This window comes from Barbatula barbatula (genome assembly GCF_947034865.1).
Source record: "Barbatula barbatula genome assembly, chromosome: 23".
NCBI classification, from domain to species: domain Eukaryota; kingdom Metazoa; phylum Chordata; class Actinopteri; order Cypriniformes; family Nemacheilidae; genus Barbatula; species Barbatula barbatula.
Window position 1 is genome coordinate 8,543,861 of NC_136786.1, and position 24,626 is coordinate 8,568,486.

At 39.1% G+C, this 24,626-nt stretch overlaps 1 protein-coding gene across 1 annotated transcript in view; it reads left to right on the forward strand.

The window, feature by feature from the left end:
• The window catches only part of tgfbr1b (transforming growth factor, beta receptor 1 b), a 41,237-nt gene that overhangs the window by 10,699 nt on the left and 5,912 nt on the right, over window positions 1-24,626 (forward strand). Inside the window, exons 2-8 of the mRNA XM_079447578.1 lie at window positions 9,058-9,303; window positions 10,634-10,870; window positions 15,198-15,428; window positions 16,271-16,438; window positions 21,285-21,441; window positions 23,795-23,919; window positions 24,084-24,214. Of these exons, the coding sequence (XP_079303704.1) occupies window positions 9,058-9,303; window positions 10,634-10,870; window positions 15,198-15,428; window positions 16,271-16,438; window positions 21,285-21,441; window positions 23,795-23,919; window positions 24,084-24,214 (1,295 nt within the window). The remainder of the gene's footprint in view (window positions 1-9,057; window positions 9,304-10,633; window positions 10,871-15,197; window positions 15,429-16,270; window positions 16,439-21,284; window positions 21,442-23,794; window positions 23,920-24,083; window positions 24,215-24,626) is intronic.

Sequence of the window (24,626 nt, forward strand, 5' to 3'; positions counted from 1 at the left end):
CAGATGGTGTTCAAGTGGGAAGCCTGCACTACAGAGACCACGAGACCACATGGCGGCGAGATCGAGTGTCGTAACTCTCATATTCAACAGCTCTAGGAAAGAAAGATTGACATCATACAGGATTTTGACAGACTGATGAGGTCACACACTAAGTAGCATATTTGTGACGTCATCACATTATGTTGTATTTAAACACAACTGTCTGCTATTTTCACATATTATCTGTTCTGTTGTCAGGCATAAAACGATGATAAAATAGTGACTAAAAAGTGACTAAACACGACCCAGTAATATCGTGTTTAATTCAAACTTAATCCGGATTCAAAAACGCGACATCGTCGGACAAAATCAGCGTTACTTGTTTGTCTCATGCAGCGCACAGTTTTTACGGTTGTTGCTCTTCGCACCAATGTGGTGTTGTGTTAATATGAGCGAATTTTTTTCTTTTATATTGAAATGTTTTTCGACGCAAATTCTGAAATTTTGAAAAATACACTCTTGCCGTTATAACTTGAAAAAAAAAACACGCGGTCACCGCACCATACGAGGGCGAGAGCTCACACACAGACTCACACCAAGCACATAGAGAAAGGGTGTGTGGGAAACTCTGCTAACCGTCTGTTAAGTCATAATAAACTCGATCAGCCGGCTAACATTTGTGACTGTCTATGTTTACACGGAAAGGCAAGTACACAGAGGAACGCAGGAACGCACCGCCACCTTTTCATTCGTTCACTGTCATGTGAGAGAAAGGCGCCGTCGAGGCACCGCACGCAACGAGAGAGAGGCACCTGCAACTCTACTATGAATAAAGCTGTTTTAAATGGTAAAATAATAAAAATGTAAATGGGAAGTGTTAATAGTGTAGCAGGTCGCGACTGATAAATCAAAACTGGAAATATACAACAAAATATGTTGTCATGAGAAGTATAAAAATAGTTTGGGTTCGTTTTGAAACTATGGCAGAACAAAGTAGACTATGGCGCACTGGAAAACACTGGACCTCCTGCCTCGAAACAATCTTGTGTTAATGAAAAACCTGTGATGCGATGGCATGTCCTGTTACCAAATGGTCTTACATTGAAGTCATTTCAGTGCTCAATGCCCATGTTACTGCATCTTAATACATTATTAACTGTTGGAGTTGGTGCAAGTAGACTGTTAAGTTGTATACTTGGTATTAGGAAACCATTTGTAAACATCTCCACTTTATTAAGAACTGCTCTTCTTCCCCCCTCAAGACCGCAGTGCTGGAGAAATGAGCAATGCACTTTCAGACAAAAATGAATCCAGAATGCCTGGCTGGGTTTGGCTGTACTTTTTGTTTTGGTTGTGTAAATCATTCCACCTCACGGCAGCGCCCATCTCAGTTGGCCGACCCTTCCCAAAATAGTTTTGGCTTTGGGGCTCTGTCCTCCCGACAGATCGAGGCGTGTTCCCTGTGCCACGTCGTGACCATGCCAGACCCTCTCTCAGCCAAGCGCTGAGTCAATATTTACACATTTCTTCTGGATTTCTCCTTTGTGACCAGCAGGATATTTAACAGTGAAAACATCCATCGGGTCTGCCATGCTGAAAGCGATGGGCCACGATAAAAGTTGGTTGTGCTGAGCTTCGGGGCTCTCATGTTTACCTCTGATCCATACGGCCCTGCGGAAGCTGCTTTGAGGCCGCTGGCATGCTGTTCTTGTTGAGTCGAGGCCAGCAGAATTTGTCATTGTCCACTTTGCATCTAGCTGGGTGACATTACACTCTAATAATTGTTAAGCCTAGATTGTAACATTATACCACATAGCAGACATTGTGTTCTTAAGAGCAGTCGAAATAAAATCTAAATTGATCCTGATACAAAACATGTTCTCATGCGTGGTTCATCAGTTCACGAAAGATTTGTTCTGCGCACAAGGTCAGCCATCGTTGTACAGGCTATTGGTTAATATTAACTGATAACCAAATAACTTGTTTTTTGTTATAGATAATTGCAATATTCTAAAATCTTGCCAATAAACTTGAAAGAAATAAACAATTATGAAAATAATATACACGATATATGTCTACTGTGTATATTAATTTTGTATTTATAAACACACACATGTATACATATTTAGGAGATGTTTACATGTTTATATTCATTTAAAACTTAAAATATTTACAAACGTTTATTTATTTTGTATTAAATATATACATGTACGGTACACAGACATATATTATACAAACACAAGAGAAATAACTTCTATTCCAGATGTTATTTATATCTGTAAAATCTGTAAAAAAATATATTTTATTTACGTCAAGCTAAATTGACTTGAATTTTGTTTAGCACTAAACTCCTAGATTAGAGCTACACGATTTATCATATTTTTATCATGTTAATCCTTTATGCCTCCCACGATAAAGCACAATCGTGTCGATGTTAAACCTTTGTGCTCAGTGCAAGCCTTTGGTGTATTTACCTTAGACATAATGTCTTCTCCATGCCATCAATGCAAAGATTCAGTTTGATATCCTTGTGCTAGTAGTACACAGTGTCCTCAATCTACAAAGTACCTGTAGAGAGGGATTGTGGATTGCTTTAGCGTCCTTCGCGTTGTTGGCGAGCCTTAAGCAATAGAAACAAGCAGAGCTTCTCCACCTCAGAGGATTACCAACATATGTTGTTTTAAATAAACTTATCTAATAAATAAGGACATGTCTTCACTGTTGTGACTAGACAGCTGCGGTTTACAGTCGGGACGCATGGTATAAATACTAGGGATGTCCTCGACTAAGGATTTACGTAGTTGAATCAGAATTGTCACATCTTGCCTAAAATCATGGGGATGACTTCAGGTGGTCAACAAGGGTACTGCGCAAAGTGCCGCGAACATTAATGCACCAAAAAACAATCAAAAATTAACTTGCGGAGTTAGTATATACCTTTTATAATAATTATTAAATTTATATGCCCAAACACATTCAGTAAGCGACAATTGTTTTGAAACGGTGTACACATTCATTTGCGTGTCATCTGCGGGTGCTTCTCTATACCGTCTAACGGTCTAACAGCACAGAAGATGCGGAGGAGACGGGTCATAGCCAGACCATGCACTCAAATGTGCCGGGGGTTCGGGTACTCGATCCTAAAAATGTCCCTTTTCTTAACATCATAAATAATATTTCTAACCATATAACCGAAACTGCATAATCCCCATTGCTTAACACCTCTGGGAAGATTCGACTGTGAGATTGGTAGTCGAATCAGGATCCTCATATGAATAGTTTGAAACTATCATTGCCCCTGTACCACCCAGTGACCTGTCTGTGTTAACCTGAGATGGAAATGTGCTGAAAGCTGCTCTATGAAGGTTGAATAGATGTTTGTTTGTTCATCTCTCGTGGTGGTTTTGCAGTGAACAAATGAGAGCTTACAGCAGAGGAAGACAAAAGAAGGCTTTGTATTTGAAAACTGACTTACATTTTGAGTTTTTCCCGTAGACTCTTATGGTGTCCTCAAATTCAAGAGTTTTGAAATTGAAGGATGTTTATATGAATCTGTGTAGTTTCTTTTCTCGTTTTTTTTGTGATGATACAACAAAATAATGCACAATAGGTTTCTAAATGATGTTTTTATCTTTGTATGTTATCATTTTTGTGATGTCACAGACTACATTTCCTTGTTGTTCTTTATCAACAGCATTTGATTCCTGTTGCTCAGTTGTAAAGCAACACCAGGGTTTGATTCCTGAGGAGAAGTACACAAACTGATAAAATGACTTTAATGTACTGTATGCGGATTCAAAGTGTCTGCAAATTGCATTTCGGCATTTACGTAACAATTGACATAATCTATTAAACAATCAACATTAACAATGAAACTTCATGTAAACCAACAGTATTTAGCGTTCATCATCAGTCGAACCACACAAAAATGATCCATCAATATTGGCAGATGTTGAGATTGGCAGATGTGCTCATCTTTCTGAGGCAGCGTAATTGTGCTAACCTGAAAGACATTGATTGGTCCGAGAATGTGAAAAATGCCTTTGGGAATTTTTTCTTTCAAACAACAATGTTCAATACAACATTGCCAAGATAAGGCGTTTAGATGTGGTATCCTACGGATTGTTGAAAGGGACACCTCAGGATTTCCATTTCCTTTCCAGTTCAAGCAAGCCCACATTGCTTATGCTTGGAACGTTGTGTTTCAATGACTAGCTATACAAGCTCTCACTTTTCAAGGCTGATACAGAGAACTGAACAACCTTTTGAAACATAAAATGGATTTCAGCCCGTTGGAGAGCTACAGCGAGTCCCGGTGCCTTCTGATATCATACGTGGTTTTTGGCATTTGCAAGCTTTTCGAAAACAAGCAAAAGAGGAAAATCCCGGCTGTCCAGATTGCTTATTTAAACATAATGCATTGAGACCTCGCAACCTCCTCACACTTGGCACAACGTGGACTTTTTTTGTCAGCTTATCGGTCAACGCCTTTTGTTCCTTTCTCCGTTATTTCTTCTTTCTCGGTGGGAATCCGACAGAAACCCCCCGATTAGCCCCCATACCGCTACTGACAGCAATGCATTGTTTGACTGTTGCCTAGCTACAGCTCTAAGCCTAGAAATCGTGCGGTAGCGCCGTAGGGTTTATGTGCCAGCTCTACATTAGGGCGGGGCTCAAGTCAACCCATTTCATTGTCAATCTGTAACCTTGAACCTCTTTGCTTTTCACAACCCCCAGTTAGCCCGATTATATACGATTCCATAATATAGGAGTTCAAATTTTGACAGTAGCATCTTTGAACCCTACCAAAAGCAAGCTTTATTTTTTTAGTCATCCCCAGGAGATTTAGTGCAGGGCGTAATTGGTTTTCATAAAGATATTTTTAACAAACTTTTGAAGGCTTTACGCTCCGTGTGAAGAAAAACCTTGGTATTCATTCAGTTGGCAAGATTAAATGTCAAAAAATAATTTTCTTTCAGGACTGTGCTATTAAATAAGAGTAAAGAGGTAGAGTAAATGTGTTCTTATGTGCGTGCTATATCATTCTGAATCATTTCATTTTAGATCTTCAAAGAATTTGCTTCAGGCGCTGTACTGTGCTTCTGTAAAATTACAGATCCCAGAGGAATCTTGGCTTCATGGTCATAACCCGCATATTTGTGTTTGTTTGCTTTCTCTATTTTCTATGTCAAAGCTGTGAAGAGATCAATCAGTCAATGTTAGGTTAGTTCGCCTGTTGGGAAAAAGTTCTGGCTGGTTTTTGGTCTTGCATGACCCAGAATGTGGAAATCTTGGGACCATACACAATTGCAAACATGGGTCCAGCTGCACAAGCATAAATCTGGGATTGATAAACTAGTTCAGCGACTGACTAGTCAGTTTAGTAGGGCTTAAAAAATGTCCATAGATTTGGTGTTTTACCAACTTCATCTTTGATTCTTTAATGGCATCCCTCAAATACCCATACAAATTCAGATTTTTTCAATGTGCCTGATCTTGAGAACCCTGCTCCATCCTGACTAAATCCAGCTTTTTCATATGCAAGAATGCGTCTTACAAACGCCCTCGAAGAATCTCATCCGGTTAGGGTCGTACAAACCTAAAACCAGGCTGATCCTGCCGAGCTTCCTCTACAGACTGCTTGTCCAGGCAGTCAATTTAAAAAATATGTAGTTTCTTCGCATCTCTGCTCGAAACCAAAGCTGTTCAAGAGGGTGACAAGTTCAGAGAAAAAGAGATGCTGGAAGAGTAGGGGGTCCTGGGAAAAGGTGAGGGGAAGATTTAGGAGGAAGAGAGGAGAGTCAGGCAAGCATCTCTTCTCATCAGGCTGGTGTGTACTGCTCAGTCGGCTGTGAATGAGCTCTTGCCCTCTAGGAACCGAAGGGGGATTGCGTAACAGAATTCAATGCTCGAGTGAAGCCATTAGGACACGTTTTTGTGGGTGCTGGACGGGCACTGTAGAGAAAAAAACTGCATAATTTTTACTAGTATTGATGTGAAAACATCATGCCTGAATGAAGAATCAAATGAATTGTTAATAAACTAAATAAATTAACTGAATGATTTTATCTTGTAATGTTCGTCTAAGAATTTGAGTGAAATTGAATCCTTTAAGCAATGCAATTTTAAAGTCTAAGAATTATGAGACAAAAAATAGTGTTCACATCTACGCCTCCACATTTCTTTTTCATTACAGCACTGCTCACTTTATTTTACTTTTGTTTGAAAATATTATTAAAATTGTCCACTGAAACATTTCTTGAGAACAGTTGTTGCGTTACAGATGAAACCGACACCTTTTATATTTTAGACAATTAAGCAACAGATTGTTATTTGTGGAAAAACGTGAGATAGAACATGTTTTTAATATACAATGATCGTTTGATGTCAATGTTGGATTTGGATTACTCATTTTGTTTCTTTACGTCATTTTGTATCCAGAAGGAGAGTGACGAGATACACAAAATCCATACGCAATTGGCATGATGGAGTGTTGGGCTCGAAATTACGACCATTTTTGACGCATATGCTCCCTATATTTAACATGTGCGACCTCAAAATATATTTGGGAGCATTTGTGTGATTGCACATTTCCGTAACTCTACAGAACACGCTAAAGTATGTGGGTGCTGTGAGCTACAGTGACCAGGCCGGCCATTCATAAAGACATCGTAATTTTTCCATCCACCAGCGCTACATTTCCACCGTTTCTCTATGTAAACATGTGCTAGACGGACGGTTCACACGCATCTTTCGCGTCCGCAGCGTCTCGCACACTAGTGTATAGCAATTGCAAGTTCACATTACATTATTTTGAATACATTCATAGTCAAACCTTTTCAATAACAGAGTATCTTTTCTTTTCTCTCACATATGTGCAATCTTAGCATAATCTTTTTATTTTATTACTGCCTGTCAGTTGAGTTTTTATTACTGCATAATATAATTCATTCAAACTAAATTTTGATGGTTGAATTTATAATGCCTACATTTTTAGCATTTTGTGTTTTTAAGTTGAATATGAACAATTTTTCCCTATATTGAGGATTCCTTTAAAATAATCTCGTCTCGTGAGAGAAGTGTGTCTTCACACCCCTAGTATCCAGTGATTGTCGCGGCTGCATGGATGGAGTTGTTTTTTAGTCACATGTTTGTATAAAAACCCCAGACGATTCGCTTTTTTGGTTGTCCAGCCTTACGTTCTCCCCTTGGTATTGATCTTTTGTAAATTTCTGTTTTTGAGTCGCGGCAATTTCTGTCTTGGCAGCTTGCACCCTAACATCCGTGATGCAGTCCCTGAAGGTCCGTGTGAGGTCAGCCATCTTGAATTTCATTCTCAGAACGTACATCGTTTCTGCTTTCGTGCAACACTTGCGTCAACTGGGACCGTGTTGCCATTTTTATGCAAAACATAATTCAGGAGTCGTTCATGGACCTTGGTTTTGCCCTTTACTGTTGAATGATTATTTTTTTTGGGGTCACTCATAAATCATTTTTTATATCGAGTCAGGTACACACCTAGATACCGCGACACAGAAACATTTGCTTATATAATTCCTCCTCTCGAAAATCGTCTTGACATATTCGGTGCTAGACTGTCTAGACTTTCAGATATGCCACGCCGACTTTATTGTTGCTTGTGGTTTGCTCATGCACGCCCCACCCCATTCAGACTTCCTTTCTCTTTCTCGCTTCATTTCCATTTTCTCGTCTGTTGCATATTTCCACTTCCAACTACTCCCGTGTATTAAATATTCACAATATGTTTGCCATGCTTTTGCAGGTAATTACAAATTAAGTCTTTTTTATATCCGATTAATTTCCCCCTGTTCAAAAGTTTGCAGACTTTCCATGTCTCGCATATATGAAACCACAACGACACTTTCATTGTCTGTAATTATATCTGCGACATGGGTTCTCAAACTTCAGCTCGTACTACCCACACATTAGTACTGGCTTTGTGACAGCTAGCTTTATTTCTCGCTTTGTTTGTCCCCCGCCCTTGTCTCATATGTCTTCTTCCACCCTACGCTCGTTCCCTCACAGTGACCTTGTCAGACAGCCTGAGTCAACGGGCTGATATTTGTGGCGGCTGTGTAAGTACGAACGCGCTGCTCGTCTTCAGCATGAGGCACCATGACGCGCTGGCTCGGGTTCATGTGTTTTTTTTTCGGTTTGACTGAATAGAACTGAAATATTTATCAGTAACAAGTCACCTTGCTTGAACCTCACCTAGGCAGCATACAAATCGCAAGGCGCGTTTGCCTTTTGGTCTAAACAACGTTGCAATGTTGTGTCTGTTAAGAGTAACCTGTCTGCGACCTCGTCTGTGTTGCGTAACCATGCCATTGTAATTAGAAGGTTCATGAGGCTGAAGTTCAGCGGGTGCGTTGTTTTTAAAGCAAGAATTGCTTGGTAATAGATGCACGCAGAATGAGTTGAGAACAACCTTTTGACATGCTTGTATTATTTGAAAAAAAAATGTCTCCGTACAAAGAAAAATACATGGAGTTCAGATTGCGTTAAATCTTTTTATAAACGTTATTTCTAACAAATAAACTTTCCTTACACAACTAATAATACTTTATTTGCACTCCTGATCTATACATTTTCTTTGCATATAGTCATGAGAGCGCTTTACAGTGCGTTTTATAGATTGAAAAGTTTGGGTTGTAGTTTTGACAAACCTATGCCTTGCTTTTCATCCTCGCTGGAATGGTGAGCGAAATGAGCACATATGTACAGATGGAGGACTGTTATTGGACGGCGGCCATCATATGTTTGTTAATGAGGAAGGCAGGCAGTCAGTATGGCACAACCAAAATCGGACAGCACAAATGCTAATGCCAATCTGCTGGCTCCAGGTTGTGTCATTTTCTTTCATGAAATGATACATTTTAACTAGAGGGATAAAAACAGCGGTGTCCTTTCAGGACGGCTCAATCGAAAAGGTTTAAAAAAGTACCAATGTTCGATGTCTTTAATATTTTATTGTAATGGCTCAATGCCTGAGCTGACAATCCGTTGCTTGTCATTTGTGTCGTTAAATTGGTCTCCTTTGTAATTCTTCTTTTTCAGCCTTACAATGCTACTGTCACCGGTGCCCGAACCACACCTGTGCCACAGATGGCCTGTGCTACGTGTCCATCACCAAAACGCGCAGTGTCACCACGCAGCAGAGCTTGTGTATCAGTGAGACGGAGCTGATCCCACGCGACCGGCCCTTCATCTGCGCACCCTCCACCAAGGACGACACCGGGATTTTCCCAATGTGCTGCGACACAGACTGGTGCAACAAGAATCCAGATCTCTCGTTAATCCCAGGTACAAACCGAGCCTTTTGAGAATGAAAGTGTGTTCACACCAAATAATGATTTTATTTTAGAAAATCTTTCCAACAAGGAAGTCTAAAGAATCAGTTTATGATGAAGTTCATTAGTAATCTATACCTTCCCTTTTAACAGTTTTTCTTACAACCGTCCTCAGCCTTCCTTCCTTCTGTTTTGCATTATTTTTTATTTAAATGAGTAGGTACGCTTTTGTTACCATGACTGATATCGGTATCTGTATGAGGTGGATGACAATTGTAATGTCCTTAATATAGAAGGCCACCCTGGAGTCTAGACTTAAACCTGTGTTTTGGTTTTGTAATAAGAATTATTTATATTGTTAAAGGTACGACGAGGACAAAGATTCACTTTTAAAGTGAAACGAATGAATCGGGTGTAAAATGTACTTTGAATAAAAGGTTTATTTTAACAGGATTTCATAGGGTCTTTAAGGACACCCCGAGGTACACGTCCCGCTGTTTGCGAGTCATTGTTGACTGAACGCCTTTCTTGTGAAATAAATAATTATAGTGTAACCAAGCTTCACAGAAAATGTTAAACATGCAGAATAGAGTCTGACTCATGTTGTCTTGAAAGCAGACACTCATTGTCTGGCGTTGTTTTGCAAACTTATGTTGCAAAAAAAGTTTGACAATGGTCTATTGTGTCTTGTCACTCTATACTGTATGTTTCACTGTCTCAGGTAATGCACAGTATTTACTCTACGTTGTACAACATGTATAGTATTATGTACTAAATTACCTTTTTGTTAAATTACCTTTTTGTAAGAGGTTATTGTTTTACCTGACTTAACATTTTATATACTGTACATTATACATTTACAATGTGACATTTCGCGTTATGGATGTGACATAAAAACGCTCAGAGAATGTGTTTTAAAAACCTGAAGAGACCTTGCATGGGTATTTGAACCACCAAGCGTTGATATCTGTGCTATTAATATAGTAAAAAAAATCATGTGAAGGTTGGCATTTGCTCCAAACGTAATTGCATTTCTTTGTTCTGTTGAACACACAAGAAGATATCTTATCTTTTTCTGTGTTTAGCAGAAAAAGGAAATTGATACAGATTTGGAACAAATGATGACAGAATTGTTATTTTTGGGTGAACTATCCCTTTAAGTAACCCGCCATAATAAGCTCTACAATACCAGTTGAATCCACACGTGGCCCATCTTCTGTTAATTTTGTACATCTTAATTATAACTAAATGTAAACCGTTACCAACAAGTCATTAATACTTCCATTCTCTCTGTGTTTGTAGTGAATTTGCCCTAAAGCCTGTTTTCCTCTTTCCTCCGGCAGTGCCAACACAGAAACCCCAGCCTTTGGGGCCGGTGGCGTTTGCGGCTCTGATCGCTGGTCCCGTGTGCATAGTGTGCTTCATGATGGTCACCGTGTTCTACATCTGCCACAGCCGCTCGGTCATCCACCACCGCGTGCCTAATGAGGAAGATCCCAACATGGACCACCCCTTCATCACCGTGGGAACCACGCTTAAAGACCTCATCTACGACATGACCACGTCAGGGTCGGGCTCGGGTACGTCACGTTGGGTTTATGTCAAGTTATCCCTTTCAGCAAATGTGTGTTTCGAATGTCATATGTCTTCTCGTCTCTCGTCAACCGTATTTGATTCACAAGAAGCTTTTCAGGGGATTCTTTTTTTATCCATGTAGTACCACCTAAACACCTGCATCCTTTTCTGTGTGCATTCCACACCGGTTGTTTTCGTCTGCATGTCTGCTTGGCTCTTTGTTGTCTTGTTTGTGGATCGCTACCTTTCTTTGTATGCGTGTGTAAGTGTGTGTGTGTGTGTGTGTGTGTGTGTGTTTGCCCTGCAGTCATCACACGACACCTCGAGCAGGTTTAAAGACGGTTTGCAGAGTGTAAAGTGGTGGTTATCTTATTGTCACGTCTTTGGCTGCACAGTCTCCCCAGCAAGCTATAAGAACATTAAGGCTTTGCTAAGACAGACAGAAAAATCCAGTTTTTTTGCCACATAAGAAAAACAATCTTTGGGGACTGAAACTAGTATGTGGTATTATTTGGGACTCAGAACCAAGATGTGACAAATTCACATATTAATATTATATTGTTATGAATACACTCATTGTCTAAATAGACGATCATATTTTATGGTAAAGATCAGATTTGTGTTCAATGAGAATAAAGTCTCGTTCTTCACAACTCCAACGTCCCTCCCCAAGGTCTTACGAGGCGCATGAGAACTAGAACAAAGTTCAAACAAACCTGCAGGCTTCGGTTTAAGGTCACACATCCCCAGATATCTTCACCGACTTGGTTTGCACGGTTAAATAATCAAGCTCCAATTTGTATTTTCTTCAAGCCAAGTAAAGAAGAATATCTGTGGAGGTGGTTGAAACTGAGCTTGTCCAAGGACACAATCATGCATGTTTTAATAAGGATGTAAAATTATGAGAAATGATCTCAAAATGAAGTCGGTCTTCCCACACCCTCAACTCATTTTCATTCGATTTAAAGGCCAAGTGTGATTTCTCTGCCACCCCAGGGCTCTAGACTGGCATAAGAAAAAACCCTCTCAGGGAACATTGATGTCACATTCGGATAGTTCCCAACTGTTTCTCTCCCACACACTTTAAACAACAGCAAGGTCGGAAGACAGTATCCATGTTTCACGGGGCGCATTTTTACCTGAATTGCAGCTGGGTGTGAATGTGCTCAAAACATGTTGCCTTTTCTTCCCTGACATAAAAGAAAAAACCTATCCACTGAAGTGTTTTTCTTCTGTCTTTTGCGATGTACTAAGAGCTGTGAAAGACAAACAGCACGTCAATGTCCGATTCGCGATGTAACGACTCGTTTGAACCGATTCATTTTGTTGAAACAACTCTTATATCAAACACTAAACATACGAGACTCTCTGTCTGAACCCATCAAATGAGTTCAACAAGAATGGTTAGCAAGATTTGGTATTTAAAGTTTATTTATGACAATGTGTAGTTACTTTTGAGTTTTGAGCTAGCTTATTTAATTTATTTTATGTGGTGAAAATAAAGAAGGCCAGTGGCAAAATGACAGCTTTTTGCAAAGCTGGAGAATTGTGAAGAGTGTTATATTTGTGTCAGATCTTTTCAAAGCCAATATATAACTTGAATATGAAACTAAATAATAACAACTGTATAAAATACAAATACAACGTTTCTTTGCAATTATTTTGGATTTATTTGGCTCACAGGTGTTAAAGCGCAAATATGAAGCGGTCTGTAGCCGACTATTTTAAAGACACTGTGAGAAATTATGATTACTATAAAAAAGGGTGCGACCAAATTGTAAGTTGGTGCGACCGACTGTGAAAGTGGGTCGCACAAGTGCGGCCGGTGGGAAAAATGAGTCTAGAGCCGTGCACACACAGTACCAAACCGATTAGCAAAAACAATGATATTCCATAATCTGCTGATATTGCTGCTCCTGCCGCACCCACCATCTTTCCCACCCCAAACCAAAGACGTCGAGGCAGCACAAGCTGGGCCGCTTAAAGGGATAGTTCACCCAAAAAAATGAAAATTCTGTCATTTACTCTCTAGCTAAGCCCATTTTTCAAAATATCTTCGTTTGTGTGTGCTGAAAAAAGAAAGTCAAACAGGTGTAAATGATGACTGAACTTTCATTTTTGGTATACTACTAAACTTTCCCTTTAAATAAATTATCTTATGGGTTGATTGTAGTTTTATTTGCGTATTAGTCGGCACAAAACTGTCGAAAGCTTAAGATGCATTTCTAGGTAGATGGGATATTCAATACAAATGTAGGACAGGACTTGAAATATTTCATCATGATATAAAAGAGAAGTTATTTTCCTTCCAGTTCCCGTTAACCTATTTCTTTCTGCACTTTGGTAGTCTGGTGTCTGTTAAACATTCAGTCTGTACGTCTGGTTTGGAGCGGCGCCACTGACTCGTCTTACTTTAGCTGTCTGCGTCTGGATGTGACATAACCTCGGCAGTGAATCACATTGTAGATGTCTTTTCCCCACATCTTCCTCTGCGGGTTTTGTCCGTGAGTCTTATGTATGTCTTATTCCCCGGCACCGTCCGCTGTCTCTGCGTTTCTCCGCTTGTCTGGCTGACCTTGCCGTCCCTGTCATAGGCAAATTGAATCGGTGGTTTGAAGCATGTATTACTGAGAAGGTCACAGGTTGCTAAGCCCACACATCCACCCACTCCTCTGCTGTTTTCATTGTTTTCATGTTCTGAGCATGAGACGTCTAGTTGGTTCTATGAAACTGTTTGCGTCTATACAGTATGTGCAGGTTCTTTTTGTGTTAACAGTAGTTTTGTGCGCTGACAAGAATGACCTTTAATTTAGTAACTGTTCAATAATTTTAGATATTTACACTCGCTATATATTATTACACGGATGGTTTGTTCAACCTTCACGAAACTTCGTTCACGTTCACCCATGTTAACTAAGGTCTGATGTCAATGTCTGTTCATAGTCCTTCATTCATTCGCATTGAAAGAGATGGGCGTTTAAGGAACCGTTGACCGAATGGTTCGCTGTGGGACCAAAAATTGTTCTTCTATGAGCCCTTTTAAGCACCTGTATTTTATGAGATTATTGGCCGGATCGGTAAGATTGAAGTGTCACAGTGCCTGCGTCTGAACACTCATTGGCTGACGCTGACCCCATCGCCGTCTCCATGGCATCTCACCATCCCCATACAAAAAACACGCTCCATTTAGCTCCTAATGGCCTGTCCTGCTATTTTTGAAGTGGTACTGGTACGCCGAGTCCGTCCCTGAATGCTTTAGTATAAAATGACTCACTGTAATGTTGATGGAGAACATAAACCTCTAGATCGGCCAGTGAGGTCAACTTGTTTTGATTTGATACTACACAACACACTCATGCAACACACATTCTTTTTCATCGCTGTGTGCTTAGTTTTTTGTATAGTTTTTTCCTAAAAAGCCTCTTGAGCCTCTGAAATGAATTCTTACTGATCTTATATGAATGTTAAAATGAAGTATAAGTATGTAATCTGGTGATTGTTTTACTCGTTGTTAAGATTTATTAAGTGTGTTTACTTCACGACCTAGTGTACTGTAGGTGTTTGCTTTTGACGGCAAACGATTTTTTATTTGATCTACATCACAGTTATTAGTTGGAGGTCTGAATCCAACGTGACAGCAGAGAACGACTGTGAGGTGTGAAATTATATATTAAAATCACAAATTGCTGTTGTGCTGTATTTGTTTGTAAATAGTTTCATTGTTGTGCACAAGCAGCACAGTGTTTTCTTGGAGCTGTTTCTTTTTTAATTTGGTTCATGGTCTGAATCAATAGCATCTGGTTTAAATTATGGTCTGAATCGATCTGAATCAAATTCGCCGGTTCTTGGTTTAAGCAAAGGATTATTGAACCAAAATGTTTGAGAGAACCTTGTTGTGTTGTGCGCTATGTGGAAGATACTTATTTGTTACTGACTGGTTCAGCATATGGATGATCATATGACTATGTGCAATTCTGTATCAGTATTGTCAAACCAAGAATTTATATTTGGCTTCACTGTTAAGACGTTTTAAAACACTTGACTGAAATGTTTCTCATCGTAAATGCTTTTGCAAATTCTAGGTGAAGGGGGACAATCTTGGCGATATAAGACGACGTCACATCATCGACAAAATATAGATAAAGATATAGAGTCTTTCATTTAAACAAGTAGTGTTCGTTTTTTACAAACTTCACAATCATTAACAAGTCCAATGCAGATAAAGGAATACAACATATCGATTTTACGTGACTATGCTGTAAACATGAAGAATCGTTATGCTGTATTCTCGTCTTTTTCATTTGTTCTTCATCATCTTTCCGTCTTTTCCAGGTCTGCCTCTGTTGGTGCAGAGGACCATAGCGAGAACCATCATCCTACAGGAAAGCATCGGCAAGGGGCGCTTTGGTGAGGTGTGGAGGGGGAAGTGGAGAGGAGAAGAAGTGGCAGTCAAGATCTTCTCCTCCAGAGAGGAGCGGTCCTGGTTTCGGGAAGCGGAGATTTACCAGACCGTGATGCTTCGCCACGAGAATATTCTGGGCTTCATCGCCGCTGACAACAAAGGTCAGCAGCACTGATGCATGCTGGGATTCGTTAAATGGCTCACCTTGATTGTGCCTCACTTTAGTCACTTAAAGATAATGGCAGATTATAGAATATTTGCTACGGTTAAACTGGATGTGAAAAACGCAGCCGTGCAAAAAATTTAGACCGTTCCAAATGTTCATTTCAAATAAGCATTTCTAGATGTTTTGTGGTCTTTCAAGTCTGGTGTTTGTTGCATGTCAACAAAATCAAACCTCAGGAGAGACGATGTCATCCAACAGCAATGTGAAAGACTGACGGCATGACAAGAAGCATGAAAAGAAAAGTACTAAAACTGTACAAATATGACACTTGTATCGCTTAAAAGGAAGTCAGAACTTGTTTTCTTTGTGGAATTTGAGGTCTGAAAAATACTGAGCATCTTTTCAGTTATTTTCACCCGTTTCTCCAGTTCTCAGTTTCTGCAAATAAACGCAAATAGAAAGAATAATTTGATCTTAAATTTGAGAAAAAAATTGTCAGTAGTTCACAGAGTAAAACAAAAATTCGAATTGTACCTAAACACATACCTATAAATAGTCAATTTTAAAATCTTAAAAAAGGTCTCTGAAATGCTGTAATGTTTTCCATAGCTCTGTCTTCTTTCGTCGATGTGATTTCATAAATCTCATCCAACATTCTATCAGACCCTCTTTCTGAGAGGCTTTTTGGAAGCAGGTGGCATGTGATGGTCATGTTTACACTTATGTTTGTATTGAGCAGTTGTTAAAGTCTGCACAGCCTATTTGAGACCTCACAAGCCATCTGGAGGTCTCTCGCTGTTTGCTTATCTGATCTGTTGTTTCTTTTCTCTCTTTCAGACAACGGAACATGGACCCAGCTGTGGCTGGTTTCAGACTACCACGAGCACGGCTCGCTCTTCGACTACCTGAATCGCTATACAGTGACCGTGGAGGGCATGATCAAGCTGTCCCTGTCCACTGCCAGCGGCCTGGCTCACCTGCACATGGAGATTGTCGGAACACAAGGTGCTCATTTGATCATCCGCGCTCATGTGTAATGCCAGAAACAGTTTGACAACAGACAGTTGCGTTCACAGTTGTGGTTGATGTAATGAGTGTCCTTTTTTCCATTTGAAGATGGAATTCAACATTAGCCTTAAAACACCTAAAAAACGTCAAAGCATTTTCCAGATTTATGATTTAATTAGGAAGTCATAATAAATGTTAAAAATCATATTCTTTCCCACTTTATATTGTGTGTATTTATATACAGCCACGGAGAACATTAAGAGACCATTTCTAAGACCTTCTTCAGTTTTTCTGACTTCACTATTTATAGTTATGTGTTGAGGTAAAATGATCATTTTTGTTTTATTCTGTAAACTACGAACAACATTTCGATCAAATTTCAAATCAAATGTTTTTATTTGCATTCATTAGCAAAAATGAAAACCGGAGAAACAATTCGGATTAGAAGACCTCAAATACTGCAAAGAAAACAAGTTCAGATTCACTTTTAAGCAACACAACAGTCATACATTTTAGGAAAACATTTGAATGTGATAGCTTTGATTTTTATCACAGTTTTCATGGGTCTTTTCCTTCTGTCAGACTTTACCATTGCTGTTGGATGACACTGTCACTCCTGAGGTTTGATTTTGTTGAAATTCAACAGACACTGAACTGAATTGGCCACAACACACCTAGAAATGCAGATCGCATTCAATTTGGAATGGTCTCATCATTTAAAAGTTACATTTAAGTACAATTAAGCAACACGCATGCATGGCCGTAGCCAGCAATGAGGTCCGGACCTCGGCCATTTTTTCCTATTTAAAAATAAGATGTGAAGCTCTGAATGAATAACCAGCAGTTTAAAACTCTTCTGTCTTTGGAATGGTCAGATTTTCTCCGCGGCTGCATTTTTTTATGTCCAATCATTTCCCCAAAATAAAGTTGTTGCCAGTGAAAATGCTGAGCGACGAGTTTAATGAAATAGCCTGACTCCCCGACCACAAGAGTTGCTCTAGTGATAAACGCTAGTGACTGCATTTTTAGCCTACTTGTTAGCGCACCCTTTCTGGAGTCTGGATCGACACTGGTCTGCTCGGGACGGGGCGAGTAGCACCAGTTACAATAGTTGTTTTGGAAAACACAGGCACTGTTAGGGATATGGTTAACTTTAATTGTATTATTATAAGCTTAATCATTTATAGCATTTATTTGTAATATTAGGTATAATTATTACCCCATTAATATAAATACCCCACCCTGGAAATCACTAATTCCTTATGCAAGTACTTGACAGATAAATACACCATATGTATATATAATATAATATACAAAAACTTTTATTTTGCAACTTAAATTCAATATTATATATATGAAAATCAACGATTCTCGTGTGTCTACAGCATTAACGGCTGCATGCACTACAAGACTTTTTAAATCTGAACAGATTTCTTTCTAGACATCATTAAACTTGCAGACGTTTTAAAAGATTCAGATTGAAACGCACTAACTGATCAAATCTTCAGACTGGCACAGACTTTCTGCAACAAGTCCAGACTGCAAAATCTGAGCAAAAGTCTTGAAGTGTATGTAAGCCTTTACTTGCACCTCCAACTAAAATCATAACACCTCAGTCTGTGTTGGTGCTGCCGCAGAAGTTAAGAAAGCATTATCATCATGAAGTATAAAAACAACGTCACAATCCGTCTTTTTAAGCACACATTATCATCATTTCTGTGACCAATGATCACAGAAGGACTGGGATTAAAGCAGAGAGTTGCCAACTCGCACGCATGAGACGCGTTTACAAGCTCTCAGTCTGCCCAAATGAATCTCACACCAAATAACAGACCAACATAAAGTAAATACAGGCTGACAACAAAACTGCTCTTAGGATTGTCTTTCAGGATTGTGTTACTTTGTTCTGATTATGCTTCACATCTTTACTGGACAGGATTGCAGTTTGAAGCGCGGTCTAATTCGAGTGCGCGCTTATATCTGTCATTACGTTAAAAACACGTCAGGAGAATGTGTGGCGCTTATCACTGTAATAATGCTAATAGAGAAGCTACACCATATGAGCTTTTCATCAAGTTGCCCAATATTTTATGTTATCAGGCAAAGTGATACATCGTTCTAAAGTTACTTCAATGCATTAATACGTATTAGGAATATAAACTCTTGGGTTTAAAGATAAACTTAAAAAAATAACCACTTGGTTTACTTATGGTGACATTTCTCGCCATAGGTTTACCATGAAATGTGTATTAATGTTGAAGCAAAGCCCTAAATATACATATTTTTGTCAGAACCTCTAGTAAATGATGTATTACTTTGTCGTCATTCAGAATTGTAAAAGAATCTCTATTTGAAACAAAATAATCGAGATTCTCAATTTGTCCAGAATGGTGCAGCTCTGGTATGGTCTTATATCCAATAAGGCCTCACCTTTTGGATTTGTGCAGTTGAGAAAACTCTGAAGGTTTTACAACCGCTTCCGTTCAGAGGAATAAAGCGCACGTATGTGAATAGATTTACCTATCAATCACCTTATAAACCATCTTTTGGCTGACGGTGAGTTTCTCGGGAGGCCTCGGCCCGCTTCTCTGTAGGATGTTGTCACAACATGAGCTTTAGCAAATGTTGGTTAATTTGCTCATTTAAAGCGAGCTGCTAATTCATCTTCACACAGACTGTGCTGATTTCCTTCGAACGATGACAGATCAATTCTTCATCTTTAAAGCCTTGTGCTTATTAAAGCTGGAATTGGAAGTTTATTTGGTTTTAATTTAGAAAAATAGTAGTTTGAGTGGTTGTTTATGTATCCAAATCTAAAGTGTAAGCGCTTGCTGATTCGAGTCTGATTTAGAAGCCTTTATCACGGTCACAGAATGAAATGGTATTTTGTAAATAATAATGTCATCAGCGGAAGCGCTTGTTGTTGTGGCAGGCTTCATTTAACGCCACAGCAACTTTATTACATTGGTATAATTGAGACATAATGCCCCATTACGCTCGGAGAGTGTGTCTCTATGAAGCTCTTTAAGATCAATTTAACGTTGCCTGTTGTAGTTTAGATTGTATAACGGAGCTTTAATTTGTTCACGGCTGCTACAAAAACGTGTGAAGTGTTACTTCGACTCGTACTTTATTTGGCTCAAACTTTCACCAGTGGCATGATTGTATCGCCATATCTATGGACCATAATGCCATACCGGCCGTAATAAGACTAAAAAAACACCCAGAAGACCGTAGCATGCCCATAGAGCAACTCAGAACACCCTATAAACCGCATAGCAACGGACAAGGACACCTTGGCAACAACCCAGACTGATGTAGCTTTTGCACAGGAAGGAGTTTTCTTTTATAAAATGTGAAAACGAAAGGGTATGTCGGAAAAGTTCACATTATGCCTTGAAAGGGCATTTTCTTTGTCAGGGTTGTAATCGTTGTGTACTTCTAGGCAGTGGACGGTAGCATGATGGTCTTCTTGTCAAGCCGTTCTGCTTATTTCCCTTATGAACTTGACGGTTCAGAGCAGCAACATGCAGCAGATACATGCTGAGGCAGCATTAAACCGACAGCGACTTTGAGCTCCGAATAATGAAAGCATTTATATAGCTCATGGGGGCACGGTGAAATGGTTCTCCAGGGAGCACAGTGTTTGTTTGCTTATGTGTGGGGGTGGACATGTATATGCCGTGCACAGTCGTGACGGTGTGCGCATGATTTTGTGTGCGTGTTTGACCTGTACGTTTTTTTTTCATCAATCTTCATGTCTTGATGGCGTGATATAGTAAGGGAATCAGATGGTAAAACCATGGCACTTTTGAACGTGCCATTGTAACAAAATGAGTGTATGAATAGTTTGAAACACCGTAGTACATTAGAGATTGTAAGGGATGCTTCATTTCTGAAAGTATCGTTGCCGATAAACATCATATCCATTTTATTAGGAGTGCAATGTTACGCACAGCTCACGATTTGATTCGGTTTGCGATTGCATAATGGTAAAATAAAAAAAGAACAAACTGACACACACATTTCTAGTAACGTTTGTTTTTTGTTAAAAAATTGACAAAATTTAGGGGGGTTTCCAAGACAAGGATTATTTTAAACAGAGTAGGCCTTAGGAATTAGTATATTTAATCTGTCCATTTTGAGAAAAACTATCCCACTGATATATTTTAAGATATGTCATTGCAAGTTGTTTTCGATCAAGACACCGCTATCATTTAAGTTAGTCTGGGATTACAGTAGGTTTAAACCCTGTCTGGGAAACCGCCCCTTAAGGTTTAATTCAACCATCTTTGTGACTAACTAATAAAAAATGAATAAAAACTCATAGATCTGTCACAGTAAATAATATTTCATTTAAAAATATATTGTGTAAATATATATACCTTAATAATATATGTATCTTAATAATTCTATGATACAAATCTTAATGTTTTTGTATTGTGAAATGCAATTTTGTAGTCATTCTGAGCTGTGTCTTTATAATATATGCATACTCTTCTTTAAATGAAACAATCCCCCGAAAGCATGCTTACTACATTTACTATATGGAAACCATTGTTAACTAAAGGCTAAAACGCACTACAAGACTTTTGCCCAGATTTCCAGTCTGGACTTGTTGCAGAATGTCTGTGCCAGGTTTCAGATTTGATCAGTGCATGTGTTTCTATGTGCTTCATAAAGTCTGCAAGTGTGTGATGTCTAGTTCAGATGTAGTGTCTGTACAGTGTATTCCAGCCATGAGAGAATTTCATAGTTAAAGCCACTGCCTTAAAAGAAAAATCTAAATATGACTATTTTTCCCTCTAATTCTTTTTTCCCGTATTCTCTCATTTGATTCCAGGCAAGCCCGCGATCGCCCACAGGGATTTAAAATCAAAGAACATTCTAGTCAAGAAGAACGGCACATGTTGTATCGCCGACCTGGGCCTGGCTGTGCGACACGACTCCGCCACAGATACCATCGACATCGCCCCCAATCACAGAGTGGGCACCAAAAGGTAATGATCCCCTTCAAGAGATTTCTTTCTTGTGTTCCTCACTTTACTGTAGACGGCCTTAAAGCTGCGGCCTGTGTCCAGCTGTGATTTATTTATTACATTAATTCTTCTAGCCAGTTGCTGAAATGTATTGTGGGTGAGTGAAGGTGCACCTCCATCACCTCAGGCTGAACTACCAGTATGTGAGGAGGAAACTATTTATATTGTCTGTGGATGTCATTGTTATTATGATCAGGTTTTTCTATGTTATTGTTTCTCTGACTTCGGGGAAATGGTTATTCAAGAGAACATGTAACATTCGTGTGATACTTCCGCCGTAGTTTTAGCTTTTAATTTGGTAAATATAGTAGATTAAAATTGGAGATCTTATCCCGTTAGCTAAAAGCATAAATATAGCCAAAAGCATTCAATTATACTCGAAGTTTTTTTCTAAAAGATGCAATCGTAGAGATCTGCGACTGCAGGTTCTGTGCGGGTGCAGTGATGTCCCTTTGGTAACATGGAATGTGATCTCCTGAGTGTGGCGTGTGGTAAAATGTCCTGTAATTTTCCCAGTGATTCATCCAGCGTTATCTTCTGTCTCCAGCTTGTCTTAAGATCAGTCTAGTGATTCATTCAGAGACGACGGAAGTCAACACATCCAACGTGTTTCATGTATTAAAGGGATAGTTCATCCGAACATGAAAATTGTGTCATCATTTACCCGCGCTCATGTAATTGCATACCTGTATAAATGACTTTATTTCTGATGAACACAAAGAAAGATATTTGGAAGAATGTTAGTCATTTCAGTTCCGGGACATCGTTGACTACCATAGTAGGAAGACCCAAATAGTGGTCAAAGGTGCCCGAGAACTCTTTGTTTCCCTAAATTCTTCCAAATATCTTTCTCTGTGTTCATTGTAACAAAGAAATGTATAAAGTTTTAAAACAACCTGAGGGTGAATAAACGACGACAGAATTTTCATTTTTGGATGAACTATCCCTTTAATCTATCTCAAACATTGTACGCTTGTATGCTAGACTCTTACAACAGATTTATACAAAATGAATAAATGTGAAAAGTAAATGTCAAGTACCCTTTGCGTCAGATTAAATTAGCGTGTTAAAACTTAAGCATAAAATGTCAAAAGAAAAGCATGAAGTTAACGTGGTCTTTACTTGTAATGGGAAGAGCTTCTCGAAGAGGGCAACAGGAGGCCTGGCATGGTCACGGTTTAGTTGTAGATGTTGGATAACCCAGCTACTTTCTGGGCTCACGGCCAGAACTCCACCCCACCGGCCCATGTAGAAAGGAAACTCTCCCTCCTGATTTGTCTCTCTCAGATTAGTCCTCCCAATGCCCTTGCTTCCCGTGCAAGACTTCACAGTAGCACATCAACCAACTTGTGTAATTTGCCCTCTCTTGGCAGGACAGTGGCATGAAAATAAAATGTTAAATACAATTTAAAAATAAGATATTGAATAAAGTTATAAAAAACTTTCCACGGTGAGTTTAAAAGTTTTATTTAAAGTAAAATATTTTTAAAGGCTGTGGTCTCAGACAACGGCTGTTTTTATAGTAATAACGTTATTTTCATGTAGATGTGAATTAGTAGTATTTGGTTGTACATTTAAGATATGCACGAAACTGAACCCTTAACTCGAAGACATTTTTGACAGTTTGTCACTGATTCTTTTTGCCGGCCGAAATATGTGAACCGCTCGGCATCACACTTTGTTTAGATGCGGTGTCTGTAATGTTTTTAAAACATTTATTGCAACAATGCAGTTAGCTAAACTAAAACCAGAATAAATAAGAAATGTGAAATTATTTTGACCAACATTACAGTTACATTTATGCATTTGGCAGACGCTTTTATCCAAAGCGACTTGGATTGCACTTTCCTATACATTTGTTTGTATGTTGAATCCTCTGGGATCGAACCCACGATCTTAGCGTGGTGCTCTTACCACTGAGCTACAGGAAAGCTACTAACGGAACATTTACCAACATAATTGTAAAACTATCTATTAAGAATTCATTAAAAAAAGGCACACATCAGTTTTAATGTGCAAAAGCAAAGGCTCTATAACGGTGCTTTGTAAATTATTTATAGATTCATTTTCTACATACAGTAATACCCCAAATACTGCTGATTTCCCGCTTTCTCACAAGCAGGTTTGTGTTGTGCTGTGTTGCACTTCTTGGTCCTTGAGGGAACTACATTTAGTTTCTCTTACACACCTGTGCAAAATGCTGAATAACGGAACCTGCAGTGTTTTAGCAGAAATATAGCAAACCTCAGGATTATGATCATTTCGCTTCGTATGAATCAAGTTATAATAACTGTTCAATTGACTCTTTCAACAGATATATGGCTCCAGAGGTGCTTGATGATTCCATAAACATGAAGCATTTTGAGCCTTTTAAAAGGGCAGACATCTACGCTATGGGTCTGGTCTTCTGGGAAATCGCAAGCAGATGTTCAATCGGAGGTAATAAGTTCTACTTCAAATACTGGCTTTACGTTGTGCCATTTTGCTGTTCTCATTTCGCCGTTCGATCTTATTAGTGGTGTCCTTACATTAGACACAACGTACGGCTTTGTGTTGTTTTTGGCGGCTTTGCGTCTGTGGATCTTTAACAAGTTTCTGCGCAGGCATCCATGAAGACTACCAGCTGCCGTACTATGACCTGGTGCAGTCAGACCCCTCGGTGGAGGACATGAGGAAAGTGGTCTGCGAACAGAAATTACGGCCGAACATTCCAAACAGGTGGCAGAGCTGTGAGGTAAACAAACTTTGACAAATAAAAGGACACAAGTGCGGGAGAGTATTAAACCAGATGACTCTTTCTAAACCCTTCTTTTTGCATATCTAATGCATTCATTTATAAAGTGTGGCTTAACGGGACCGTTCACCCGAACAAAGATGATGTCATCATTTACTCGCCCTCGTGTCATCTCAACCCGTATGACGTTCTTATTTCTGAAGAAGTCAAACGAAGATATTTTGAAGAATGTTGGGAAACATTGACTTGAGAACCACAGAGACTTTCCTCAAAATATCTTCTTTTGTGTTCCACATTAGTCATATACAGGTTTTAAATGACATGAGGGTGAATAAACGATGACAGAATTTATATTTTCGTTGAACTTTAAGTGTCCAAAAATACATTTGGGGCCTCTGTTCGTTCTGTACAC